At 44.7% G+C, this 22113-nt stretch overlaps 1 protein-coding gene across 1 annotated transcript in view; it reads left to right on the forward strand.

Moving 5' to 3' along the window:
- Nucleotides 1–1138: 1138 nt before the first annotated feature.
- The window catches only part of NRXN3 (neurexin 3), an 826423-nt gene continuing 805448 nt past the window's right edge, over nt 1139–22113 (forward strand). Inside the window, exon 1 of the mRNA XM_026048287.1 lies at nt 1139–2410. Within this exon, the coding sequence (XP_025904072.1) occupies nt 1702–2410 (709 nt within the window). The 5' untranslated portion in view covers nt 1139–1701. The remainder of the gene's footprint in view (nt 2411–22113) is intronic.

The raw sequence follows: 22113 nt of genomic DNA on the forward strand, positions 1-22113 counted from the left end.
GCAGTGACTTCCCTGGCACTGCCCCTCTCTGCACCAGGAGCATCAGCTCTCATCACCACATCACCAAACACCTCCAGCGAGTGCGTCCCAGTGCTGGTGACGTGGCTTGTGAACCGAGTGCTTGAACCAGCCCGTTCTCCTGCCCAGCCCATCTCCGTGAACAAGCGGCTGTGCTAGTGGAGAACTTTCTCTTTCTTTCTTTCTTTCTTTCTTCTTCTTTTTCTTTTTTTTTTCAAATGGGATTTTCAAAGAATGAACCCAGTTTTTGTGCTGCCTTGACTTGTCATCTTTAAACATCCTCCTACCCCAGGCATGCAGTCGCCCACATGCACATAGTTAAAAGTGAATTAAATCTTAATGTTAAGAGGTGTAACTTCTGCATAGTTAGAAGTGAATTAAATCTTAATGTTGAGAGGTGTAGCTTTGGCTCGCTGGATTGCTTGCTGTTAGCTAAGGGTGAACGTGGCCTGTTAGGAAAACCAGATCAGGGTAAGTGGTTAGTGCTTAGGCACGTCTCATCATATAAGCTACAGGTTGCCACATATCATTTGCATAGCATCTATTTTCAGGCTGTAAAGGCCCTAATTAGGCCTTCTGAAGTGTGCAAGACATGTAAGATAAAAGGAGAGTGACAGGTTGACAGCAGGGATGTCTTCTCTAGTGCCTGCTTGGTTTGATGTGCTAGGAAGCATAATGAAAGCAGAGGAATGGTCAGTTTGGATAATGTCCTTCCTTGTTCTGCATCATTCTTGCGCTCGGAGGAATTCAGGTCTTTGTCCCATGTGTTTTCTGTGATGGGCAGTTGTTATTTGGGAAGTTTCAGCACCATTTTTCTTAAAAAAATTGATAAGATTGTTTGTAAAAGGAGTTAAATAATGTGGTATATTTCTACATTGCTCAGTGTACTGGGATGTGCACTTGGTGTGGTCTCTCTCTTGGTCCTCCTAGTGCTGGTGACATAAATGTCCCTGCAGTTCTAGAGGACTGTGTGCCCACCTGCAGGCATGAAGAAGTGTCCAGTGTGTCAGCAAATGTTGCCCAATTGCTAAACAAGATATTAATAAGCCTCATAGTAAAGATATGGTGAGTAGTGGGGTTAATTTTTTCCTTTCTCTTCTTCTCTTGTCCCCACAGGTCCAGCAAGCTGTGTGAGTGCCAAACACTGAATTATGGGCTGGATTGCTACCAGTGCATCATGAAGATTGACTTCATTTTTGCTCTCCCAAGGATCACGTATCTTATGAATTCACTGTCTCCTCCACCTCACTGCTGCCTCCATCGATATTGTTACCACTTCTAGGAAAACAGAACTTGGGGCTTTGCCTTCAACTCAGCCTCTTCCCTCTCCTTGGATAACAACCAGTATCACCTTCGTGTTCTACCAGAACAACCCGCTGTGGGTTATTTTGCCCTTCACAAAGGACGTCGCCTGGAGAAATCACTTCATATCCCCTTTTCTTCTGGGATAAAAGCCTCCAGATCTTAAAGGACAATTGAAATCTTTTCTTGAAGAGGAGACATTTTCTCTCAGTCGTGTGCACTTGCTGTCTCCCTTTCCACCTACCTTCCCTTTCTCTGTCTCTCTCTCTGCTTTCCTCCTCCTCCCGTGGGATTTATCAGCTTTGGTGTTGACTGCTGGGGTTATCCTCGCAGTTCTGTGGCTTTTGTTTTTCTCCTAGGGAAGAGGAGGTTCTTGGAACAATGGGCTTCTCTCTCCACTCTATCTACTTCACCTTGAAGGTGAGTTTGCTGCTGGGCTCCTTGCTGGGTCTGTGCCTGGGTCTGGAGTTCATGGGCCTCCCTAACCAGTGGGCCCGCTACCTCCGCTGGGATGCCAGCACCAGGAGCGAGCTCAGCTTCCAGTTCAAGACCAACGTCTCGGCTGGGCTGCTTCTCTACTTCGATGACGGCGGGGTCTGCGACTTCCTCTGCCTGTCCCTCGTTGACGGGCGCATCCAGCTCCAGTTCAGCGTGGACTGTGCTGAGACGACGGTGGTCACGGACAAGCAGGTCAACGACAGCAACTGGCACTTCCTGATGGTCAGCCGCAGCCACCTGCGCACGGTGCTCGTGCTGGACGGCGAAGCCAAGCCGGGGGAAGTGCGCCCGCAGCGCCAGTACATGAACATCGTCAGCGACCTCTTCGTGGGGGGAGTCCCCTCCGACATCCGTCCCGCTGCCTTGACCCTCGACGGGGTTCTCAGCCAGCCTCCCTTCCAAGGATTTATCCTGGATCTGAAATACGGCAACTCCGAGCCACAGCTCCTGGGCAGTCAAGGCGTCCGGCTGGACATGGAAGGGCTGTGTGCACAAAACCCCTGTGAGAACGGAGGCACTTGCTTTCTCCTGGACGGCGAGCCACACTGCGACTGCTCCGCCACTGGATACGCTGGCAAGCTCTGCTCTGAAGGTAAGAGAAGCACTTTGCTGCTCCCCGTTGATGTCTATACAGCCCTAATGGCTGGTCTGTTAGCGGGACTATGGGAGAGTTCTTATCCCTGCTGGTGGTTATCAGAGGAATTAAAATTCCATCATCCTTTTCCCAGCTGGAGATAATGAAATGGGAATAGAAACATGTGCAGTTGCAGAAAAAGTAACTTTCTGAAGGCATGCTGCATTTATAGCACAAGGAGAAATGTCATCAGCAACTTACTAATAAGGGTGGAGAACATAAAGTGGTGAATAGAGCAGTACTGGGTGTTGGTAAGAGAAATAAGAAATTCTCTTAGCTGTGTGGGTGAATTCAATTGCCTTTTGCCCCCTAAACACCTAGTTTACCTCCTAATGTGGGTGAAGGGGAGCTGTGCGTGTCCGGCAGATCCAGCTGGATGCAGGGGCACGGCTGGTGTCCGTGGGAGCTGCTGCTGGTGGCTGCGAGCCCCGTGCCCTCCTCGGCTGCATGTGCACTGCTCGCTGAGGGCCCTTGCGTTGGTTTAGCGTCCCTGACCAGGCTGGTTTGAGATCTGCTGCAAGATCTCGCTTTATAGAGAGAAAGAAGGACAGATTTTGAGGTTTTTCTACACTGTTTCATGATTCTTTTTAAAATTTCATTCCAGAAGTGTGAAATAATGCAGACCACCCAATGGGGTGTATTTCACCAAAGGCAGACAAATGGGGTGTAGATCACCCAATGGGCTGGATCCTCAGCAGCCTCATGTCAACTGACTCTGTAGATCTGAAGTCAGTTCACTGGAAATTACAGTGAATTTGAGAACTGCAGCACAACATTTTTTATGACATTTGAGTTGAGGCACAACAGGAACCAAGGTGGAATCCGAGGAAGAAATGTCCAGTCTTTGCGGGGAAAACAATGACAGCAGCAAAAAAGCCCCACAATGTTAAAATGGAAATATTTGCAATAGTACCTTGTCTAATCAAAACTAGCATTTATTTCATTCCTAGGGGAATAAAAATGGATTATGCAGAACTCAATACATAGAGGAAAATAAACTCTCAGTATTGTTGATTTATAAGCAAGAAGGAAGTTCAGCACCCCTCAGAATTACTGTGCAAATACAGATCTAATTTTATGGTATATGTGGAGAAGAAAACTTGTTCCTATAGGAGGGGAGGGTTGGGAATTTAAACACAACATCTTCTATGTGTTTATTTTAATGTGATGTTAATGATAACAGAAAATTTGGCTTCATATGCAGATGTTACAGCACCAATACACGATCACTGCACACAGTATTTTATTCTTGACCAAATTAGCCATCTTGCAGACAAGACTAATATGCCTCCAGGGATAACATCAGGTGGATGTGCTGTGGAGGTCTACAGTGTACTGAAGAAATAACTCCTTAATTTTACAAGTTTTCAGCTACAATAATAAAATTTGAAGTGTATTAATTAGAAATAATACTTTGAAGATTTGAAGTGCAACAATAAAATCACTTTTAGAATGACCGGCAAGGGACTGTCTCAAGTTATTTCTTTTCCCCATTTTTCTCCAAATTTTCAACTCTTCTGAACTAGATTTCAGAGGAAAACAGAAGAGCTTGTTCCAGCAAATACCTCTCTTTTTTTGGATCCAAACGCCTTTAGCCTCCAGGAAGACATCGTGGATATAACCTAACCATACATTCCCACAGACTCTGCGGTGTGAGGGCCTCCTTTCCATCCTCTTCCAGCAGAGTCTGGGCAGAGTGTGTGAAGTCCTGGTTGGAAGTTGCCTCAGAAAAGAGGTGTGAGCCTGAGAGGTGCTGAATACCAAAACTCTTTCTGACTTTATGCTCAGCACCCATCAGGCCCAAACCAAAACAGAGAAGCAACAATTTTCTGTACTTGAACCCTATGGAGCTCAGGAGATGGCTGGGCAGGGGGGAGCGGTCTGTAGCGTGGCCACGGGCCTCCTCCTCTGCCCTTGCAGAACAAGGACATCTCGTGCCTGATTTGGAGTTCTGGGTGATGGAAGAGCCACCCGCACAATGTAAAGAAAAAGCCTCTTTCTTCTGCTGGGTTAGTGGATGCAGACACCACAGAAAGCTGCTCAGGACATCAGCAGCGTATGGTTTTCACCAAATGTCATGAAACAATTCTATGAACCAGGTGTCCTTCTACCCATGGGACAGCTGCAGGCAGGGCTAGGAATGGGGGGCTCTCTGTGTTTCCAGGGAAGGTGGAGCTGTATGAAACACATCTCCCAATGAAGCCAGGACTATTTCTGTTGTAGACATCACGGATCAAGCAGTGCTATTGTTGCCTCTGGAAGTCATGCGTCACCATGGCTGTTTGTTTCCTATAGTGATTCATCACTTCCCAGCCCAACCTTCTATTAAGGGTGAGCAAAGAAGTTTGTCACGATGTACCTTTTTTTTTTTTAATAAAGGTTTTAAGCTCTTTGTTGGTTGTGGTCTGTTTACTCACACGTAACAATATTGTGCGGAGAACTTTTCTGTTGAATAAATGCAGAGATTTCCACAGACATTTAACTAGTCCTTCTGTTTTCTTTCCTGTTACTTCATGATGCATATTTGCTTTATGTTAGAATTTTATAATCAACCTTATTTTCTGTTTCCTTGATTCTTCAAAAGTGGTGATTTTTGTGCACTGCGTGATACCACCTAAAAATGTTGCAATGTCTCTGAAGATTCAGAGAAAAAAGGGAAAAACAGAAGAAAAGCTTTCTAGCAAGTGAATACAAGCACACAAAGAAAAGTGACAAAGAAATAAAAAAGAAAAAGTAAGAAATATAGTTGTGTGACTTTAGAAAACTTAGCAAGCTTCCAAGAATTTCAAAGAATTTTCTTTCAGTAGTCTGGATGTGGCCAGACTTCCCCAGGTGGACAGCAGGATGTGGGAGGAATGTCAGGGCTGGATGGCAGCTCTTCCTGCCCGTGGCTTCATCAGCCCTCAGTCAACTTATATTTTCTTTGGTTTTTTTTTTTCCCCCCAGGAGATTGAGTTTTTAATTTTTTTAAATTAGAACTGTTCCCATTTGTTTCATTTTCTTATGCTGCTTTTGCATATTTGCAGAAATGTTGTTCAATGTGGTTGTTTTATTCCCAGACGGATTCCTTCTTTTTAAAGAGACATGCCCTTTCAGCTGTATCAGCAGCTCCCTTTGCGGATCCTTAGCCCTGTTACACAATTTTCTTGTCTTTTTGTGTGTGTGTTTTCAGTTGGTCACTGGCATTGGCTTTTGACTGGCGACTGATGGGATCCAATCAATAACAGCTTCTGTTTGAACAGCTAAATGCAATATGTACCTTTTTAATAATGAGTTCTCTTGACAGGGTCCAGGCCATTACTTGGCTATTGACTGATACCTATATCTGCAGATGGCAAAACCACAACAATCTCATTTATTCTGTGGCCAAAGAAATAAAAAATAAATAGAAAGTGGAACCTGCTGATCATGAACTGTGACGGAATGAAGCTCCATTTACAGTATTAGGGGTTATTGTAATGCAAAGTGCAGTTCCAGTTATAGTGAACCTCAGCAGAGAACAAACCATTCCGTAGCAAGACAAAACTATAAATCCTCTGCAGAGCTTGTGCTTCTGTGCTGTGTGAAAGCTTCTTGGCAGTTACCAGGACTGTGTGTGTCATGGTGAGTAGCTGCCCTGGTCAATATTGGTCACCGATAAATGTGATTTCTCTGAGTGTATTCAGTGGGTGTGCAGATTGGTGCCTACTTGGGAAGATCTGACTGAATAAAATGTGATCCTATTTTCATTGCAGTTGGAGTAAGCTGGTTCATTGAATCTGACATCTCTGTAGGGTACAAAGGCTGGCTGATTTGAGTAGCAATTAATTTGTACGTTCCTGGGCAATAGTAGCATTAGACATGAAAGCTGAAGTCAGAGACACCTTCCCCTCCAATAAAGCTCACCAGTCTCCGTGGGATCAGGCGGCTGCCAAGCAAATGAGGCTCCTGTAGAATTTGAGCATCAGAACAGATATGTTCATGTCACTGAAAAGAAAAAAGAAAAAGAAAAAAACTCTTCCCACGCTAATTTTGCAAACAGTGCTGCTGTAGGAGCCTGCGTAGCCACATGCATGTGCTCATCAGCCCCCTGCAGGATCCTGCTGTCTTGCTTAGTCCCGGAGATATTTCCCATTCCGCCCATGTCAAGGTGTAGGGAGTGGGCTCAGTCATAGGCAACAGTCCAAGTGCAGTGTTTAATAATAATAATAATAATAATAATAATATCTTGGCCCAAGATCTCATTCCTCTCCTTAGGCCTCTTCTGGACTTTGGGGAGGAAGGTGGCCCAAAGATGGGCTTAGAAATGCCATGACCTGTGCTCGTAGGTGTGGAGGCAAGCTGCTGATGTGATCACCAGCCTCACAAAGCACCACGCTGAAGCCTTTGTGCTGCCTGCAGGGGCTGTTTCTAAACCAAGCCTGAATAGGGGCCTGATTGCACCTCTTCCCTTGATTACAGAGCAAGATTTCCTGGGGATGCTGCCTGCTGAATGACAGAGAAGCCCGTTGCTCTGTAATTATAACACTTTACACTGCAGCAGGAACAGATTTTTCTATAGCCCCTCAGTTTCTTTTAAAGAGACAAGATACTGCAGGATTTATCCTCTGCCTGCCCCTTTGGAGCAGCCCGGTTTTCCCATTTTGGCTCTACCTAAAAAGCGGTGCCTGCCCTTCCTTGCAATCGGAGGTGATCCTTGCCATCCGCTCCAAACTTTCTATCGCTAAGGGCTAATTTGGCCCTTTGCCATAAGCCTGATGGCTGCACTTAATCTGCATATGCATTTACATACATTTTGTAATCAGAAACAAATGAACAGGACCATAATATTTGCTTTCACTTGCATGTTCCTTGATAGATGAATATAAATGGGGGGTTGCTGCATGCACCAGCAGCAGACGGTGGCAGCCCCGGCGCTTGGTCTTTCTCTCTGCCAAGGGCAGCAGCAGCCCTGGGGGCCTTGGAGAGGTCCAGCCCTTCACCCACCAGTGCAAAGCCTGGCACTGCCGGTGCCCCACAGCTCTGGGGTAAATACTGCCAGAGGGAAGTGGTGTCTTGGGCCACTTCTCACACTCCACCTCTGGCCATGGGGCTGAAGGCTGGCATGAATTCTGCTCATGGCTTAAATTTGCCATTCCCCTTTTTCCCAGCATTTTTGTTTTCCCCATCTCGTGTGTGGATCAATCCTCTTTGGGCCCATTTAAAGTAGTGTTTTCGAGTTGTATTTTTTTTGATGGAGCGTTAGGTGGGCTCCAGAGTAAGATGATGTGCAAAGATATTAATTAAAGCCTATAAAGTGCTTTGGAACTTCAAAGTGCAGTGCAAGCATTGCTTCGTATCGTTAACAGCAAGCACTGAGATGAGCTGGAGCTGCAAAACTTGAGTTTAGATCCCACACAGCCCTCCACAGCGATGGACTGGGACCATCTCCCCTGGCACTGGTGACTCAGCGAGGCCTGGCCGCAGCCCCAGACCTCGCTGGCTCTGCTTCCTACCCCGTGGTGCTGAGGAGCCACGTGGTGAAAGCAGGCCCTGATGCAAGCGGGCTGGCACGATCCATGCTGACAGCTGTATTCTTCCTGTCTCGCTCTCCTGTATTATAGATGACCATGAGGCCACAAAGCTTTTCTGCTTAATTGCAGATCAGCTGCAGCCCTCGGGCAGCAGACAAGTTGTAGCCTGAAGTTAGGCAAAGCTTGGACATCTCCTTTTGCTAAAATCATGGCTGGGTACAAACCCGAAGCACCCTTTGGTGTGAGATGGGAAAGGCTTGGAACAAACTGTAGGCAAGAAGGAGGTCAGCCAGGAAAAAGACAGGAGGGAAAAGCTGCTTTTTGATAAGGGTAAGCCAAAGCTCATGTATCAGTGCAGACTGTTTACAGCAGCTGCTCAAGCTTTGTTCTAGCTGCCTGATTGTACAGGAGAACAGCTCTTGCCTATCTAAAAGAATAAATTTTAATGGGCTGAGTGAGCTCCTAGAGCACTGAATCTAGCTAAACTTTGGATACCAGATCCCTCTATGAGCCTATAGACTGGTTTGCCCTCTCCTGCTTTGTCCCGAAGTATACACAGCTGTGATCCAGAGAGGATCTTTCTGGCTGGTACTAAATAACCATTTAAAAAATATTCATAGCTGTTAATAGTTGTGAAAGTGAATGGAGGTAGAAATTTCTCTTTCCAGTTAGCTTATGACAGGTTGATTATTTGATTTTGGATTTTTTTCCTTCTATGTTTTAAAGAACAAAAAAAAAAAAAGAGAAAGTTGGCCCATTGTTACTGCCCAGACTGAGCTAGGCAGCGTGTCCTGAAGGTCAGTCAGCAGTAGACCCAGCCCCAAGCAAGAATGCAGATGCTGTAGCCTTGCTTTCATCCTTCCTCTAGGCAGGTTATTTGCCAAAGGGGGATCTTTGTTGAATTCTGATGGAAAGAAGGGAGGGAAGATCCTCCCAGACACCTTGAGGCTGCTGGAAGCTGCCGTGGGATCGGAGGAGTGCGGCAGCCAGAGGAGACGCGGCGGCCGAGGAGCGTGTGGCCCTGCAGGAGCAGCTCGGAGGAGAGAGGCCTCTGCACGTGGACGGCGGCGCTGGCGGCTCCCTGGCCGCGGAGAAGGGGGTAATGGGTGCCAGGAGAACGGGGAGCAGCCCCTGTCCTGGCCAGGCTTCTGGTCCTGCTTTGCCTCTCGCTCTCTTGCTGACCACCTCGGCACTGGATGGACGGCAAAACTCCTTTCTCTACCTGTAGAAAACAAGGCAGTGGCCGTGTTATTGCCGTTGAGGAACAGCAGTGTGACTTCGGGGTGTACGCGTGCATTCCTCCTACAGTCCTTCATTGCAGACGTGCTCAGTGCTGGTGAAAGGCTCCCTGCCCAGCCCAGCGCTTCCCTCACTCTCCACCAAGCCCTGGAGCAGACGGCGGCTGTGAAACCATCACAGGCCTGAGAGGTGGCCACGAGGGTGCAGGGAGGGCCGTGGGGAGGAAGAGGGTTTCACGGGCTGCGAGGAGCAGAGATATTTTGTGTTCGGAGGGGTGGGTTCTGAAAAGGGGCTGGGACCTGAGTATATCAAGGGTTGTGTGTTTTCAGCAGCCCCACTGGTGCTGCTATATGGTTCAGCTGGGTACGCGCTACTTGCACATGTACTTCCTGCACCATCTTTCTGGTAGGAGACTGATATAAGCTGTAAAGGAAGTGGATTTGGGCAGTAGAACTTCTATTCCTGGCAAAAGAGAGAGAAAAAAAATGGGTATAGGCATGAGAGTGTTATCTCAGTATCTAAGATTAATTTCCAGCTCTCCGCTGCAGGCTTCTTGCTTCCACAGGGTGACTTGCTGGCAGGCTGAACGATTCCAGATTGAATCACCTGAGCTCGCTTTGCAGGAGGTATTTACTGGGTTTTGCTCTGTGTCATAGCTTCCCTATCTGAAACACGTAGTCAGTGGAGCTTCCTATCTCAAGGATTAAGAATCTTACGTGCTTCTGTATGACGATAATAGAGCTACGTCTATGTGGGTGTATGTATTTTATATACACGCATATATCTATATGTTCTATCTGAACATGTAAATGTTTTGCCCCGTGCAGCAAGGCCCCTTCCCCATCGAGGGCCATGCCGCTGGATGCTCACGGCATCTAGGCAGGGAGGAAGGAGAGAGTTTTCAGCTCCCTTCTCAGGTCTGACCCATGTGCAGCACTGACTGCCCCACAGGGCCCACTGTGGTGAACCCTGGGGGCTGCTTTGATGTGTTTCTTTCCACAAAAACTTGCCTCTTGCTGCCTCTTGCTCTGCCTGGGCTGCTGCTGCCAGCCTGGCCTTCACTGTCTGGACCTGCTTCTCACAGTGATCTTGTGTTATCACAAAAGGCAAGAGGGTACAAAAGGCTACTAGAGCAGAGTGGTAGCATTCTTGTATAAATCATTGCATATAGTGCAGGACAACAGAAAATAAAGCTCTTTTAGAAGTTTCTCAGTGCTTTAATTAGCCCAAAGCTGGCAAATGTGTTTTGAAAGCAGTGAATGAAGAGGTAATATCTTCTTGCTGTATTTCTCTTAATGGTTAACTCCTGTCAACACTCAATTCCCACCCTCTAATTGCTTAGTGGGTGCAGCAGTTGTATTTGTGCTCCACAGTTTGCTACTTGGGCTAAGGAGAAAAGAGGTTCTTTACTGTTGGGGTTTTACACTCCAAGGCCTGATCTTCCTTATTACTTGTAGAATTAGACCAGCAAAGTCAGGTGAGTGACTATAATGGGCTGGGTTGGCTCGGAATATTTGGTAGAGACCTTTATCAGAAAGGTGTAGAAATTGGTAGGTGTAGATATGTGAGGTGGGGGTTAAAACCTGGCATCGATGTGAGGCTGCTGAGAGGTACTAGAGCTTGTGTGGCTGCTGCATTTATTCAGAAGCTGTTCTCAGGCACTGAGGTCTCTTGGGTGGATTTTCATCTCTTCTCAGCTTGTTGCCTTAGTACTTGAGAAAAATGATACTGTCTGAATTTTACAAACCTCTGGTGTGTTCTCACAGACATGTGCTTGCTTTTCTGGTCTTTTTTGCTGCTTTCACCCTGGTAGTTTAGATTTTGGGGCCCAGGTGCCTCCTCCTGGTAAGGGAGGAGGAGTCCTTGGGGCTGAAGGCAGCTTTGTCCCCTGGGGCCTTCTTAGCAACCCTGGCCAAGGCCGAGATGGCTGCCAGGGATGAGAGTAGCTCGGGTTGTGTTCTGCAAGTCTCAAGCTCAGTGGTGTTTACAGCTAAATTCCTTAAGCTCCTTCCTTTTGATATGTGTCTGAAAATATATTGTTTATATTACCCAAAGATAACTAGTTTTTTGGGCTTTTTTTTTTTTAAGTAAGAGGGGAAAAAAAACATATGGTATCATTACCTAATAAAGTGCCCCTTTTAAAAAGGGCAAAACTTGTGAAGAAGAAAGGCGAGAAAGCATATTAAGTTGCTTGTCTAGGACCACCTCAAAGAGGAAAATAAAATCCCTGGAAAGTAGCTAGAAGTCACTGCCCTTCCCTCTGTTTCTTGTCCTTTCTGGGTGGCTCGATGGAGATGGAGCCGTATGGAGGGATGGGTCTGTGCGACTCCTCCTGGGCTGGTGGGGTAGGTAGGGAGGACTGTGGGGCTCAGCATCTCCAGCTGGTAAAGGGAAAAAAAAAAAGAGCAAGTCGGTGAATGTAAAAAAAGATATGTGTTTGATTATATGGCTAGTTGGAAGAGGTAGCCTTGCTTCATCCTGCTGGATAAGCCAAGCTGGACCTACGCTTACGTTATTGCCAGCAGTGAGGGACAATTCATACAGGAGGAGCTGGTCGAGCTTCAAATGTGCCAGTTTGGGTGCTGATTGCTGTGTGGTCAGGGCAGCAGGGCACACAGTGACAGCAGTGTGGAGGCAGGTTCACCACTGGGGAGAAGACCTTCCAGGAACGCAGTGGATGCTGCAGAAAATGGCAAAATGCTCTTTCTTTTGTGTTCCTCTAACAGCCTCTATGCTGTTGGCAATCTGTGTTTTGAACTAAAAATGAACAGTGAAACAAACACAAACATTAGGGCTCTGATGATCAAATTATAATTTAGATTATTGACTTGGCTGTCTCCTCGTAAATTTTCTGTTTTCCTATGTGAATTGAACTATTTCGGTTAGTGATGAACTGTAACAGAATCCCCCAAACTACTGTGCTTGAGCAACTGCGAAACATAAATAAGTTAGGTATTTGTCTCCTTTGGATCTTGTCGTTGAACAACTTTGTTTTCTGACTCTCCTACCCTGTGACATCTTTAAATGAAAGAGGTATGGAGTAATATTTGAGCTGTTCAGGCACATCAGACTAAAACAGGTTGGAAAAAAAATTTTGTGGGAAATGTGGTTTTCATCAAATCAGATTTTTTAGAAAAAAGTTTTTTTTTTTTTGAGGGAAGTCTGCATAGGAAAAAATATGTTTTACTTGGTAGAAATTCTAGGTTCTGGCTTTATATTTCAAATGTAATCTCTATTATTAGGTACCTACCTTTACCATACTTTATAATTTACTGGATTAGTGTCCCTTATGTGGTTTTAACAATATATTAGAGTTTATCAGTAGTAAAAAGATACAGTGTTTTGGGGGATGGACATAGGCACCCACACAGACCAGAAGGTTTTAATGAAAGCCTGTGGACTCAACCCTAATCTGCTACGATTTAGGAAACTATTAGGCCCAAAACTGGAGGCCAAAGGAAAGGACCAAGCCTTGACCAGAGAGGAGGGTAGATTTCTGTCTCTGGGACAATGAGAAGAGCTTGGATTGTGGACAGGGTGATGAGTCACATCAGTGTCCTTTGAAACCTCCGAGGGAGAAAGGGTGGTAGGAGGCACTGTTAACATGAAGGTAAATTTAGGTGACAGATCCGCTCTGTCAGAAAAGCTATACTAAATTGAGGGCCGAAGGAATTATCTTGGGTGGACACAACAGGGATGGGTTTTTCACAGATGTGACATTGTATCCATCTCAAACATGGTGGTACCATCAATGGGGCAGTCTCTGACCAGTGGTGATGAGGGTAGCGTGGCACACGTGTTGAGGAAGAAGCACCCTTGCTGGAGGAGTCAGGATCATCAGTAGTTTGCTCTTGGCTTTTCAGTAGGTTGAGCTGCACTCAACTGGCTTGTAATGTAGATGGACATGGGGAGAGGGCATTCCTGAGAAACCCAACAAATATCCCTCTGTGCAAGCAAGGTCCTTTCCAAAGCAGCCAGCCCAAGCCAAGCTGGGTGAGCAAGGCTCTGCTTATGATGGTCCCTAGGGGACTGTGGAAGTTTGGTGTGACAGCCCTTCCTGAACTCCGGATATATTCCCTGCCATTGCCCCTGTGGAGACTCCCACTGTGCCTGAGGCAGGAGACGGCTAAACTGAGGTACTGAGCAACAGATCCTCTATCTCCGGAGAACAATTGGCTGTGATTTCAGGCCTCATTTGTCAGTGCTGTTTAATTATAGCCATGCTACTATTTACAGTGGATGTCACTGCTCTGTTTTATATCTATATGATGCTCCCTCTGGCCTTAAAAATCTATGAATCTCTATCCCACTCTTCGGGGCATTTGTACCAGTCTCTATTGATTTTATTCTGAGGTTGAAATAACTTTTTTTTTTTTTCCTGATTACCCAACTGAACGTTGCTGTTGGAAGGATGATGAAAAGAATTTAAGCCACCATTCGGATCTGGGAGTGATAGGATGGTAGGAAACAAAATGTGCCTTTCATCTGCTCTATTTTCTACCCTTACACTTGCCCACTTGTCTTCTTCTTGTGAAGGACTGACTGCCTTGCAGAATGTGGATTCCTCAACTATTTGAACTTGTAAATATGTTGTCACTAATGAGCTGTTTTATAGAAAATATATTGAATATGCTGATCATTGTGCCAAATGTGTTTTGCTGGTCAGATCCCATGAATGATATTCCTCTTAAAACTAAACACATGCACCAAATGCTCCTCGTTCAAACAACCTTCTTTCATACTCTTGAAAGATGCACTTAAATAAGAAATGCAACCTTATCTATTTAGATATGTTAGTCTTGTCAGTTTGAGGAAACATTTCTAAACTGGGACATGAGTCCCAGTTTAGAAAAATGACCTAGGCACATTGCAGTCCTATGACTGGTTTGGACTTCTACATTGTTTATGTAACTTTAATTATTTTACCTTCATATAATATTTCTTTCCATCCTTATGTCCTCTAAAGATCTGGCCCAAAGAGCAAATTTTTGTTTGACAATATCTCCTCATCCATGTTTGCCTTTAACAATTTTAATAATCTGATACTGTAATTGAAAACAAAACTGTTCAAATATTGTTTATTAAAACTAGGTAAAGAAAGAAAATTAATTGCAAAAGATCTTGTTGTAATGCAGTGTTAAGGTTGTGAATTTCAGAATTAAATGATAGTACCTGCTGCAATCAAAATGCCACACGGCATCCATTCAGATGTGCTTCAGGCATCCTGCACTTGAATTGTGTGCAAGGCAGGAAAATACAAGAGCTAAAATGCTGTCAGGTTAATAATAAATTGTGCATACATGTGGCACATTTCATCAGAGTATTCCTAAGCATCTCACAACTACTGATAAATCAGTCAACCTTCACATGACTCTACTCCGCTATGAAATGCCTGTTATCTCCATTTTACTGAGGGAGAAACTGAGAGGCAACCAGGATGTGAGTTACTGAAGGGTATTGAGTCAGAAGCTGCCTGTAGTGGGACTGGAATCCAGAACGCTAAATCCTATGTATTAAACAAGATGGTATTTTATCATTTTTTATCCAAGTATGCTAGAAAAGCAGCAAAATGTGGTGATTTACACTGAACGTGGAGCTAGAATGGAGCTTTGGGCTTAGGAATTCTTGCAAAACTTCATTTGAAATTTCAGATCTGTAATCTTTCTGGCAGAATGCATTGTCCATAATCCAATAAGTTCTGCTCCTGTTGGCTGTTGTCCTTGTAACTCAATCAGCAGGAACCACTTTGAACCAGTCATCTTGTTCCCTGTTTGGACTGGGCTCAGCAGTGTGTACTTCCATTTAGTGTGGTCACTAAATATAGTCACTAATGAGGAAAAATAGATTGCAGCAATAAAAGTTTTAGCTTTTTTTTATGTAATTTATGTCTTCCTTAATATCCTTTCGAGATAGGAAGATGAAAAGCAGGAAAGGGAAAAGCCAGTTCCTTTAAGTGATTCAAGTAGAAATGTATATGATTTCATTAATAGCAGCAAGCTGAAATGTTAATCCCAAGTCTTTGGGTGCTATACTGAGCATTTCCTTGGAATGGAAGGTGGTGGAGGAAGTAAGAGGGGAACTAACATTTCCCCTCCCACCTGTGCTTCTGTAATCTGCTCAAGGTGATGCTCTGCTGTGACTCTGCTTTCCTGGTGTACACTGGTGCTCATAGCTGGTGGAGACAGAAGAGTTTTTATTAGGGCTTATTGGTTGATTGACTTTGGGTAGTTACTTTGGGAAAAGATTACAAGGAAAGAAGAACTTCTGATTTTGTTTCTGTGTGTGAGTACCTCACATTGTTTTAGAAGACTTTTTTTTTGACTTCCCTAAAAATCTCCATTTGAAGCACTAAAAGTAGTTCCAGTAAGTCCCATTTTTGATGTTAGCCCTTGCAAACATGGCTACCTGGCAAGCAACAGGCACTCAAATGAGTAGAACAACTGCATGAAACAAAGATGATGACTTATGGGACACAATGCCCACATTCTTATTCCTGAAATGGTAATGGGCTGGGGAGATACCTTCAGCTCAGAAGTGTTCTTTTATTTTATTTATGAACATGGAATACTGTGTTTAATCATATCGACCTCCAAATGATACTCTCTTTTACTAGATAACCTTTAGGAGTGTGAGTGTAACTCCTCAGCTCAGAGGTAACTGGGGATCCTGACTTGACACTTATTATAGAAGCTATTCTTTAAATAAAATTAATAGAAGCTGTGGGTGTTACTTATGGATAATTTTAGTCCAACACACAACAGAAAGTTACTTGTTGGTGCTGTGAGGAAGCACATAACTGGAATTCCTTCAGGCCTGTTATAAGACTCATCAACAGAACTAGGTCAGAAGGAAACAGATCTAAAACAACAGGCAATGCCAAGATCAGGAGTGACATTTGTTGGTAGTGCTGTCAAAGCAGATCCTGAGATACTCCCAGAAGGGAGAGTGGCCAGTCCGGACTGAGGTGTCTTGCTGGAGCAATTAGCTCCGTGATAGATGGTTGGAGAGCAGTCCCTAGAAAAGCAAAGATGCTCTGTGATTCCCGTAAATGTTTCTGGCAGTCCTCCGTGAGCCAAGCCATGCCTGAACCCTGCAGCTCCAGCTGTTCGCTCCCCGGAGCTGAACTATGCTGAGCTGACTTTTGTAGCAGTTTATGGCATTGATATTTTCTAATCTTTCCTATTACTAATATTCCCTGCTTTTCCTCAAGCTTAATTGTCGCATCCTGGCTTGACCCCAGCTCCCTTGAGCTCATCCCTGGGGTAGATGAGCTCCGTTGAGCTCATCACTCTTAAGTGGAGAGCGCCCCGACGCTGGTGCTGTTTCTCTTGACCCCGACCCTAGCGTGGTAGACCGTGAGGCTGGTTTCAGGAAGGGGCGGTGGAACGAGGGAGCTGACAGATGATGTGAGGAGGAAGCAGAACTGTCAGAACAATCACGGCTGGCGGGGGAAGAGCCTCCCGGTTGTGACTTGCCAGGCCAGCTTCTGCGCGCTGGCACTGGGAGGCGAGGCAGTGTCTCCAAGGCAAAGCTGTGGGAGACTGGGGGTTGGGCACTCCGGCATGGGGAGAAGGGGGCGAGGCAGCAAGGGAGAACCTGATCACTGCGTGTATGAGGTGGAAAGGCTGCCCAGATGTGGAAAACTGATCAGCCATTAAGACATCCATTTGGAAAGCTGACTTCTACTTTTGTGTTTGCTTCTTAGTATTTGCGCTCAGCGAAGTGAGATACTAACATCACTTTAGGATCTGAATCCCTGAGCATCTGCTAGCAGAGTTCTAAATCTCCTTCCTTTCAATCTTTGATTACTTGCTGGAATTGGTTACCTGGAAAAGCTCCTTGCATCTTCTTAACTTTCAGATATATCCCAAGAGTCTTGTTAGGTATAGGAGCAATGCAGCACTGCATGAATCTCTTTGTTTTCTGCTATGCTCAGTTTTCTGCTCATTCCTCTGCACTTGGAGTTGGCCTTGAAGGTAGAAGTCTTCCAGGTCTTCAGATACTACTGCATTGTATCACTATGGATCTATATCTTCTATATATATGAAATCAGCAGAACTTGAGTCTCCCTTACCTTTCATGTGAAGTCACGAAGGTGCTGTGACCCTCTTCATTTCCTTCCAGGCCTTATAATGGAGAGCTAGAAACTGGAACATGTCCAACACAGTCAGGCAAAACTCATTTAGAGGAAAATCCTTGTAGCTGCTGCTTATCTTTTAGACCGCTTGCTGTGTGCAGCCCCTATCTGCTTGAACTGATTCTGGCTGACCAGAGCCCTCTGGGATTCAAAGCCTACTGCCTTTAAGACTCTCTGTATCTCTAGGGTTAATCAGTATAAGGAATGGACACAATAAGGATCTCTTCTGTGTCAGGGAATCTCAGAAGAGCAGATACCTGGTTGTCATTCTCCAAAAGAATGTGTGAGTTGCAAGACATGAGGTAAAAGCTCCATCTGCTGGAACAGTCTTCCAAGGCATTGTCAGAGTCAAGCTCCAACCTTCTTCTCACTTCAGCCAGGGCCTCTTCTAACAGACAGGAAAGCAAAGAGCAGTATGGAAAAGGTAGCACTGAGAGAGCAACCAGAGCTGATGTAGCTCTCGTGCTGACACAGCAGCGTCAAAGCAGTCTCAGCACTGCTCATATTTAGATCCTGCCTCAAACCTTGGCAGAGTTCACCTATGACTGGCCAGTATCCAGCTGACCAGCTGTAACTTCTGTGTCATGAGACCATGCACTGCAGTGTGCTCTGGAGCTTACAAATACAGTCATGAAGAGGTTAGTTTTTGCTGCGTTTCAGACGAAGCAAAATATCTCCCCACATGGCTTTGGAAAAAGATTGAGAAGAGTTAAGACCTAGCAACAGAGCAGTAGAAACGCTTGCAACCACAGTATCTGCTGCATCTTTGTTACATGGTGAAGTAGTATTGTGTAGAATAGAGTATATTAAAATGTTTTAAGTGTTTAGAAGCTGATAATTTCAGAGATCCTGAAGATCAAGACGTGGAGTATAGCTGAGGATGTGAAATGGTCCAACCCAAACTGCTGTAGTAATAACGTAGACCTGTTTGGCTATGTTCTTTGACAGAACCAGTCAGGTAACACCCAGTGTGAACTGAGTAGAGTTCTTCCTGTGGGACTAAATATGCCTACAGTCATTACTGCTGGTAACAGGATTTCTTTATAGAAGAGAGTTAGGCATTTCCTGAAGGAGTTCGCATAGGGCACAAAATTACAAGGAATGGTCAAAATGTAATTTGAAAAAAGCCAAATGGTGTTTTGGGGGATTTTACATTCTACCAATGCATGTCAGTCTCAGATGAGTTTTATTCTTAGCAAGTTGAATATTGTGCCAAGAAGTTTAGAGCCACTGGTGGACAGCAATCCTCTTCTTACCTAATAGTGCACCCCTGTCACATATATCATCTGTAAATCTGTAGTGGTGGTCAGAAGACATTTTGGAGTTTAATGAATAAACATTTGGAGCCAACCTCATCTTTTTTGTAAATCCTGGTAGGGCCATAGCTACCTGCCCAGTTTAATCTTTTATATCCTTTTCCCTATTCTTTTTTAGGTTACCACCCATAAGAAAGCTTGCAGGAAAGGATGTAAAAGATGAAACTTCTCCCACTAGTTATAGGTTACAACAAATAATCTTTCACCCATTATAAGCAATTAAATTTACAGACCTTTTGACAATATTCTTCTCTGTTGAATGGTTTCTGTAGTCACTGGATAGTGGGGATTAAAGCTTCTTATAATAGTAAGAAAAGATCTGTGTCTCCCAAATGCTGGTGTATGTAACTGGTGCTATTTCTTATGCTTCATCTCTGACCTTCTGAAGGATGATTGAGGTCAATATATTCTAGGTCCCTTAAAAATAAGGGGATCACAAGTTCCTACTTCACCCCTACATGGCTAACCCAAGAGGGGACAGGGAAAGAAAAGAAGCTGCTCCTTGTTCCTCCAGCAGCGACAATGGCTGTGACCATTCCCAGGCATGGATATCTCTGTGGGCCATGTGCAGTGGTTGGTAGGGTGCCTGCAGGAGGACATGAAGCTGTAGTAGCAGCCCAGAACAGAAAGCTGCCAGTCTGGTCAGGGTAGCGTTTCTACCTGTTCTGCACAATTTTGTGGTGCCACAGCGGATGGGCAACGTGTCCCTATAAATGATACATTATATAACCAGCTAGGGAGATGTACTCAATTGGTCTGTGGCTGGGAAGTCATCATGCTCTGGATGTAATATCAACATGAAATCATCCTGTTGCTCTGCACCTTCAACCTGGCCAGATTCCTCACCAGACTTAAATTATCCAGCAACTGGTAGCTGCTGAAGAAGTACCTATAAATATTCTTATATATGTTATGTTGATACAAATCTCCCATGACAGACTTGTTTATGAGGGAAAATACGATGCGTTCCAAATGCTGCTCCATATACTGTCTGAACCTGGATTCCTTGCCAGATTTTTATTGGCTTCAGTTTGCAACTTTGCAGTTTTCTACAGTTTCGCCTAATGTGCTGGCTAATATCCAAGATCAAGTGGTACAAAGCTATGATATTCCTGATCACCTTTTACTGAATGACACTGTTTTCACACCTGTGGAGATGTCCAGCTGGCCCTCACCATCTACTGGCTCACCTGGAGGTGTGCCAGAAGCACATGCCAGCGATGTCCCTAGTTGAGTAGCTGCTGGGCCTGACAGGAGAGGGGTGATCAACTGAGCACCACCACCAATTTGCTGCTGAAAGATTCAGAAGGTTGTCACACCAACCAGTAAGTTCTTATCCAGCAGGAGCTGTATCTCACAGTACCAGTTTTACTTAAAGCAATATGAATCTGCAAAAGGTTCTGGTATAAGAAGTGGTGTCTACCTACTGCTTTTGCAAAATGGTCGATTAATTAAAAAAAAAAAATCAGGTTTTGCCTTGCAACAATATGAGCATCTCACATACTTACACAGTTACACTGGGTCTCTTGATCTATTTGAAATTCCCTACTAGCAAAATTCTGCAGCTCTCTGTTATACTTGCTTTTTTGTTAGAGACATAATTTCTACTTGTTCTCTTCTGCACATTTGAGTGTGTTTTACCAGCTCAAAAGCTGATGCTCCAGCCCACTCCTGCAACAGTTTGATCCTTTCTCTGCTCTTGTAGAACATTATGCCCTTCACAAGGCAGCTATGTCGGGTACCAGTTCAGGAAAATGTTACTTCAGTCACTCTTTGATAGAGCTGAAATAGTTGGCTCCTTCTGTCCTGGAGGGATCCTGCTTGCCAGTCATTTCCAGTGGGATCCACACCAACACATTTCTGAAGAAGAAAAAACAGACATTTAGTAACACAAATTCTGTCTTCCAAATCCCTCATCAGTAGTGCTCATGGCCATCGCTGAGATCTGAAGATCAATTGTGTATTTGCTCCCCAAAGAATGTTGTTTTGTTTCAGATCTGGGTCTCGCTGGTGAAGAAAGTTTTTATTAGCTGTTTATCATGGGACTGATTACTCACCTTGCAGAAAATGAGGCCCTGAAGATGAAATCAATGTAGGCTGAGCAGCTTTCCCTGGCTTGTGCAGCAGTGTGGTTTGACTGGTGGGAAATAAGGGCCGTGGTTCTCCATGACCTCCCCTTAAACAGGGAGTACAAGCAAAGTGGCACTGCCTGACATGCCCTGTTGGTCCTAACACTTGCCTTCTCAATGCTTGTGCAGCAACAAATGCTTAGAGTCACTCTGCACTGCTGAAGAATCCAGGTTTCTGCAGGAGAGGTGGCAGCCTTTGCTCACACAGCATCTGGCAAGAGCTTTCATTTCTATCCTGACAGTATAGCACAGCCCTGCTGCAAAGAGCTTCTTTGGAAGGAACAGCAAAAGTATTTTTTTTATCTGAGTGGTGGTGGTGGTTTGTTTTTCTCCTGTGCTTAGGACCTCAGGCAGGTGTCAGTTCGTGTTTGGCACTGTGTTTGGCAGTGAGTCTCCTTGGTGTGGGGACTTTGTCCTTTTTGGTTGGTTTGTACAGCGTTGAACACGTTTGTGTGCTGTCGTAAGCCAATCATGATGGTGCCAGCTCTTCTGCATTCCAAAATGAGCCAGGTTATGAACTGAGGAATCCACCCAGCTCGTTTCACTTAGGCAATGGCACCTGGGAATGGTGCTGCCTTTGTCGGCTCACAGTGCATTTGACTTGATGGCTTGGAGGTGAAAAGGTTTGTGTTGCTCAGCTGTGTCTTCTGTATATAACAGACCAGGGAAAATGAGCATGGAAACTATTTGCTCTGCCTAGTCCTTTTCAGAGATTTCAAAAGGATTAGAATTTTAAAACTTTGTTTTTTTTGTTCTCCGGTACAAATGAAAAATACAGCTTTTTTTTCTCCACATCATTTCAGGTTTGCTTCCTGTTGTTCTAGCTATGAGCTTATGCGGATATGTCAATACAGTAATCAAAAGTATGTTGGACTATGCATTCAAAACAAGAGATTTCTTCTGCGTGCCAGCAGCCACTTCCACGCTGTTCAGTGTTCAGCTCTTGCCACCTGCAATGGGTGTGTGGTGACCTGGCCCTGGCCTGTCATTATGCAATTGAATCTGCATCTGCATGGATCCCACTGCAAGCTGAGGTCGGCATTTAGACATTCATGTAAGAAAATGGAGCGTTTTGAAAGGAGGAGGCAGCTGTTTCCCATCATTATGTTTCACATTTACTTAAGTCAGCAGTTACTCTTTTTGAAGCAGTGACTTTCAGCAATAAACAAAGCAAATGCTTCCAACAGAACCTCTTGATGACTTCTGTTTAATTTAAATATATATTTTGTGGCAGCAAATACAGCAATAACATGGAAAATAAACCCACTAACATATACTCTAAAAATGATATGTAGATGTAGGAGGGAGAGGAAAAAAAGATGCACTTCTTTTGATTACTCATGCTGTA

Source organism: Nothoprocta perdicaria, unplaced genomic scaffold (genome assembly GCF_003342845.1).
Source record: "Nothoprocta perdicaria isolate Ctin4 unplaced genomic scaffold, notPer1 scaffold_53, whole genome shotgun sequence".
In the NCBI taxonomy this organism is placed as follows: Eukaryota; Metazoa; Chordata; class Aves; order Tinamiformes; family Tinamidae; genus Nothoprocta; species Nothoprocta perdicaria.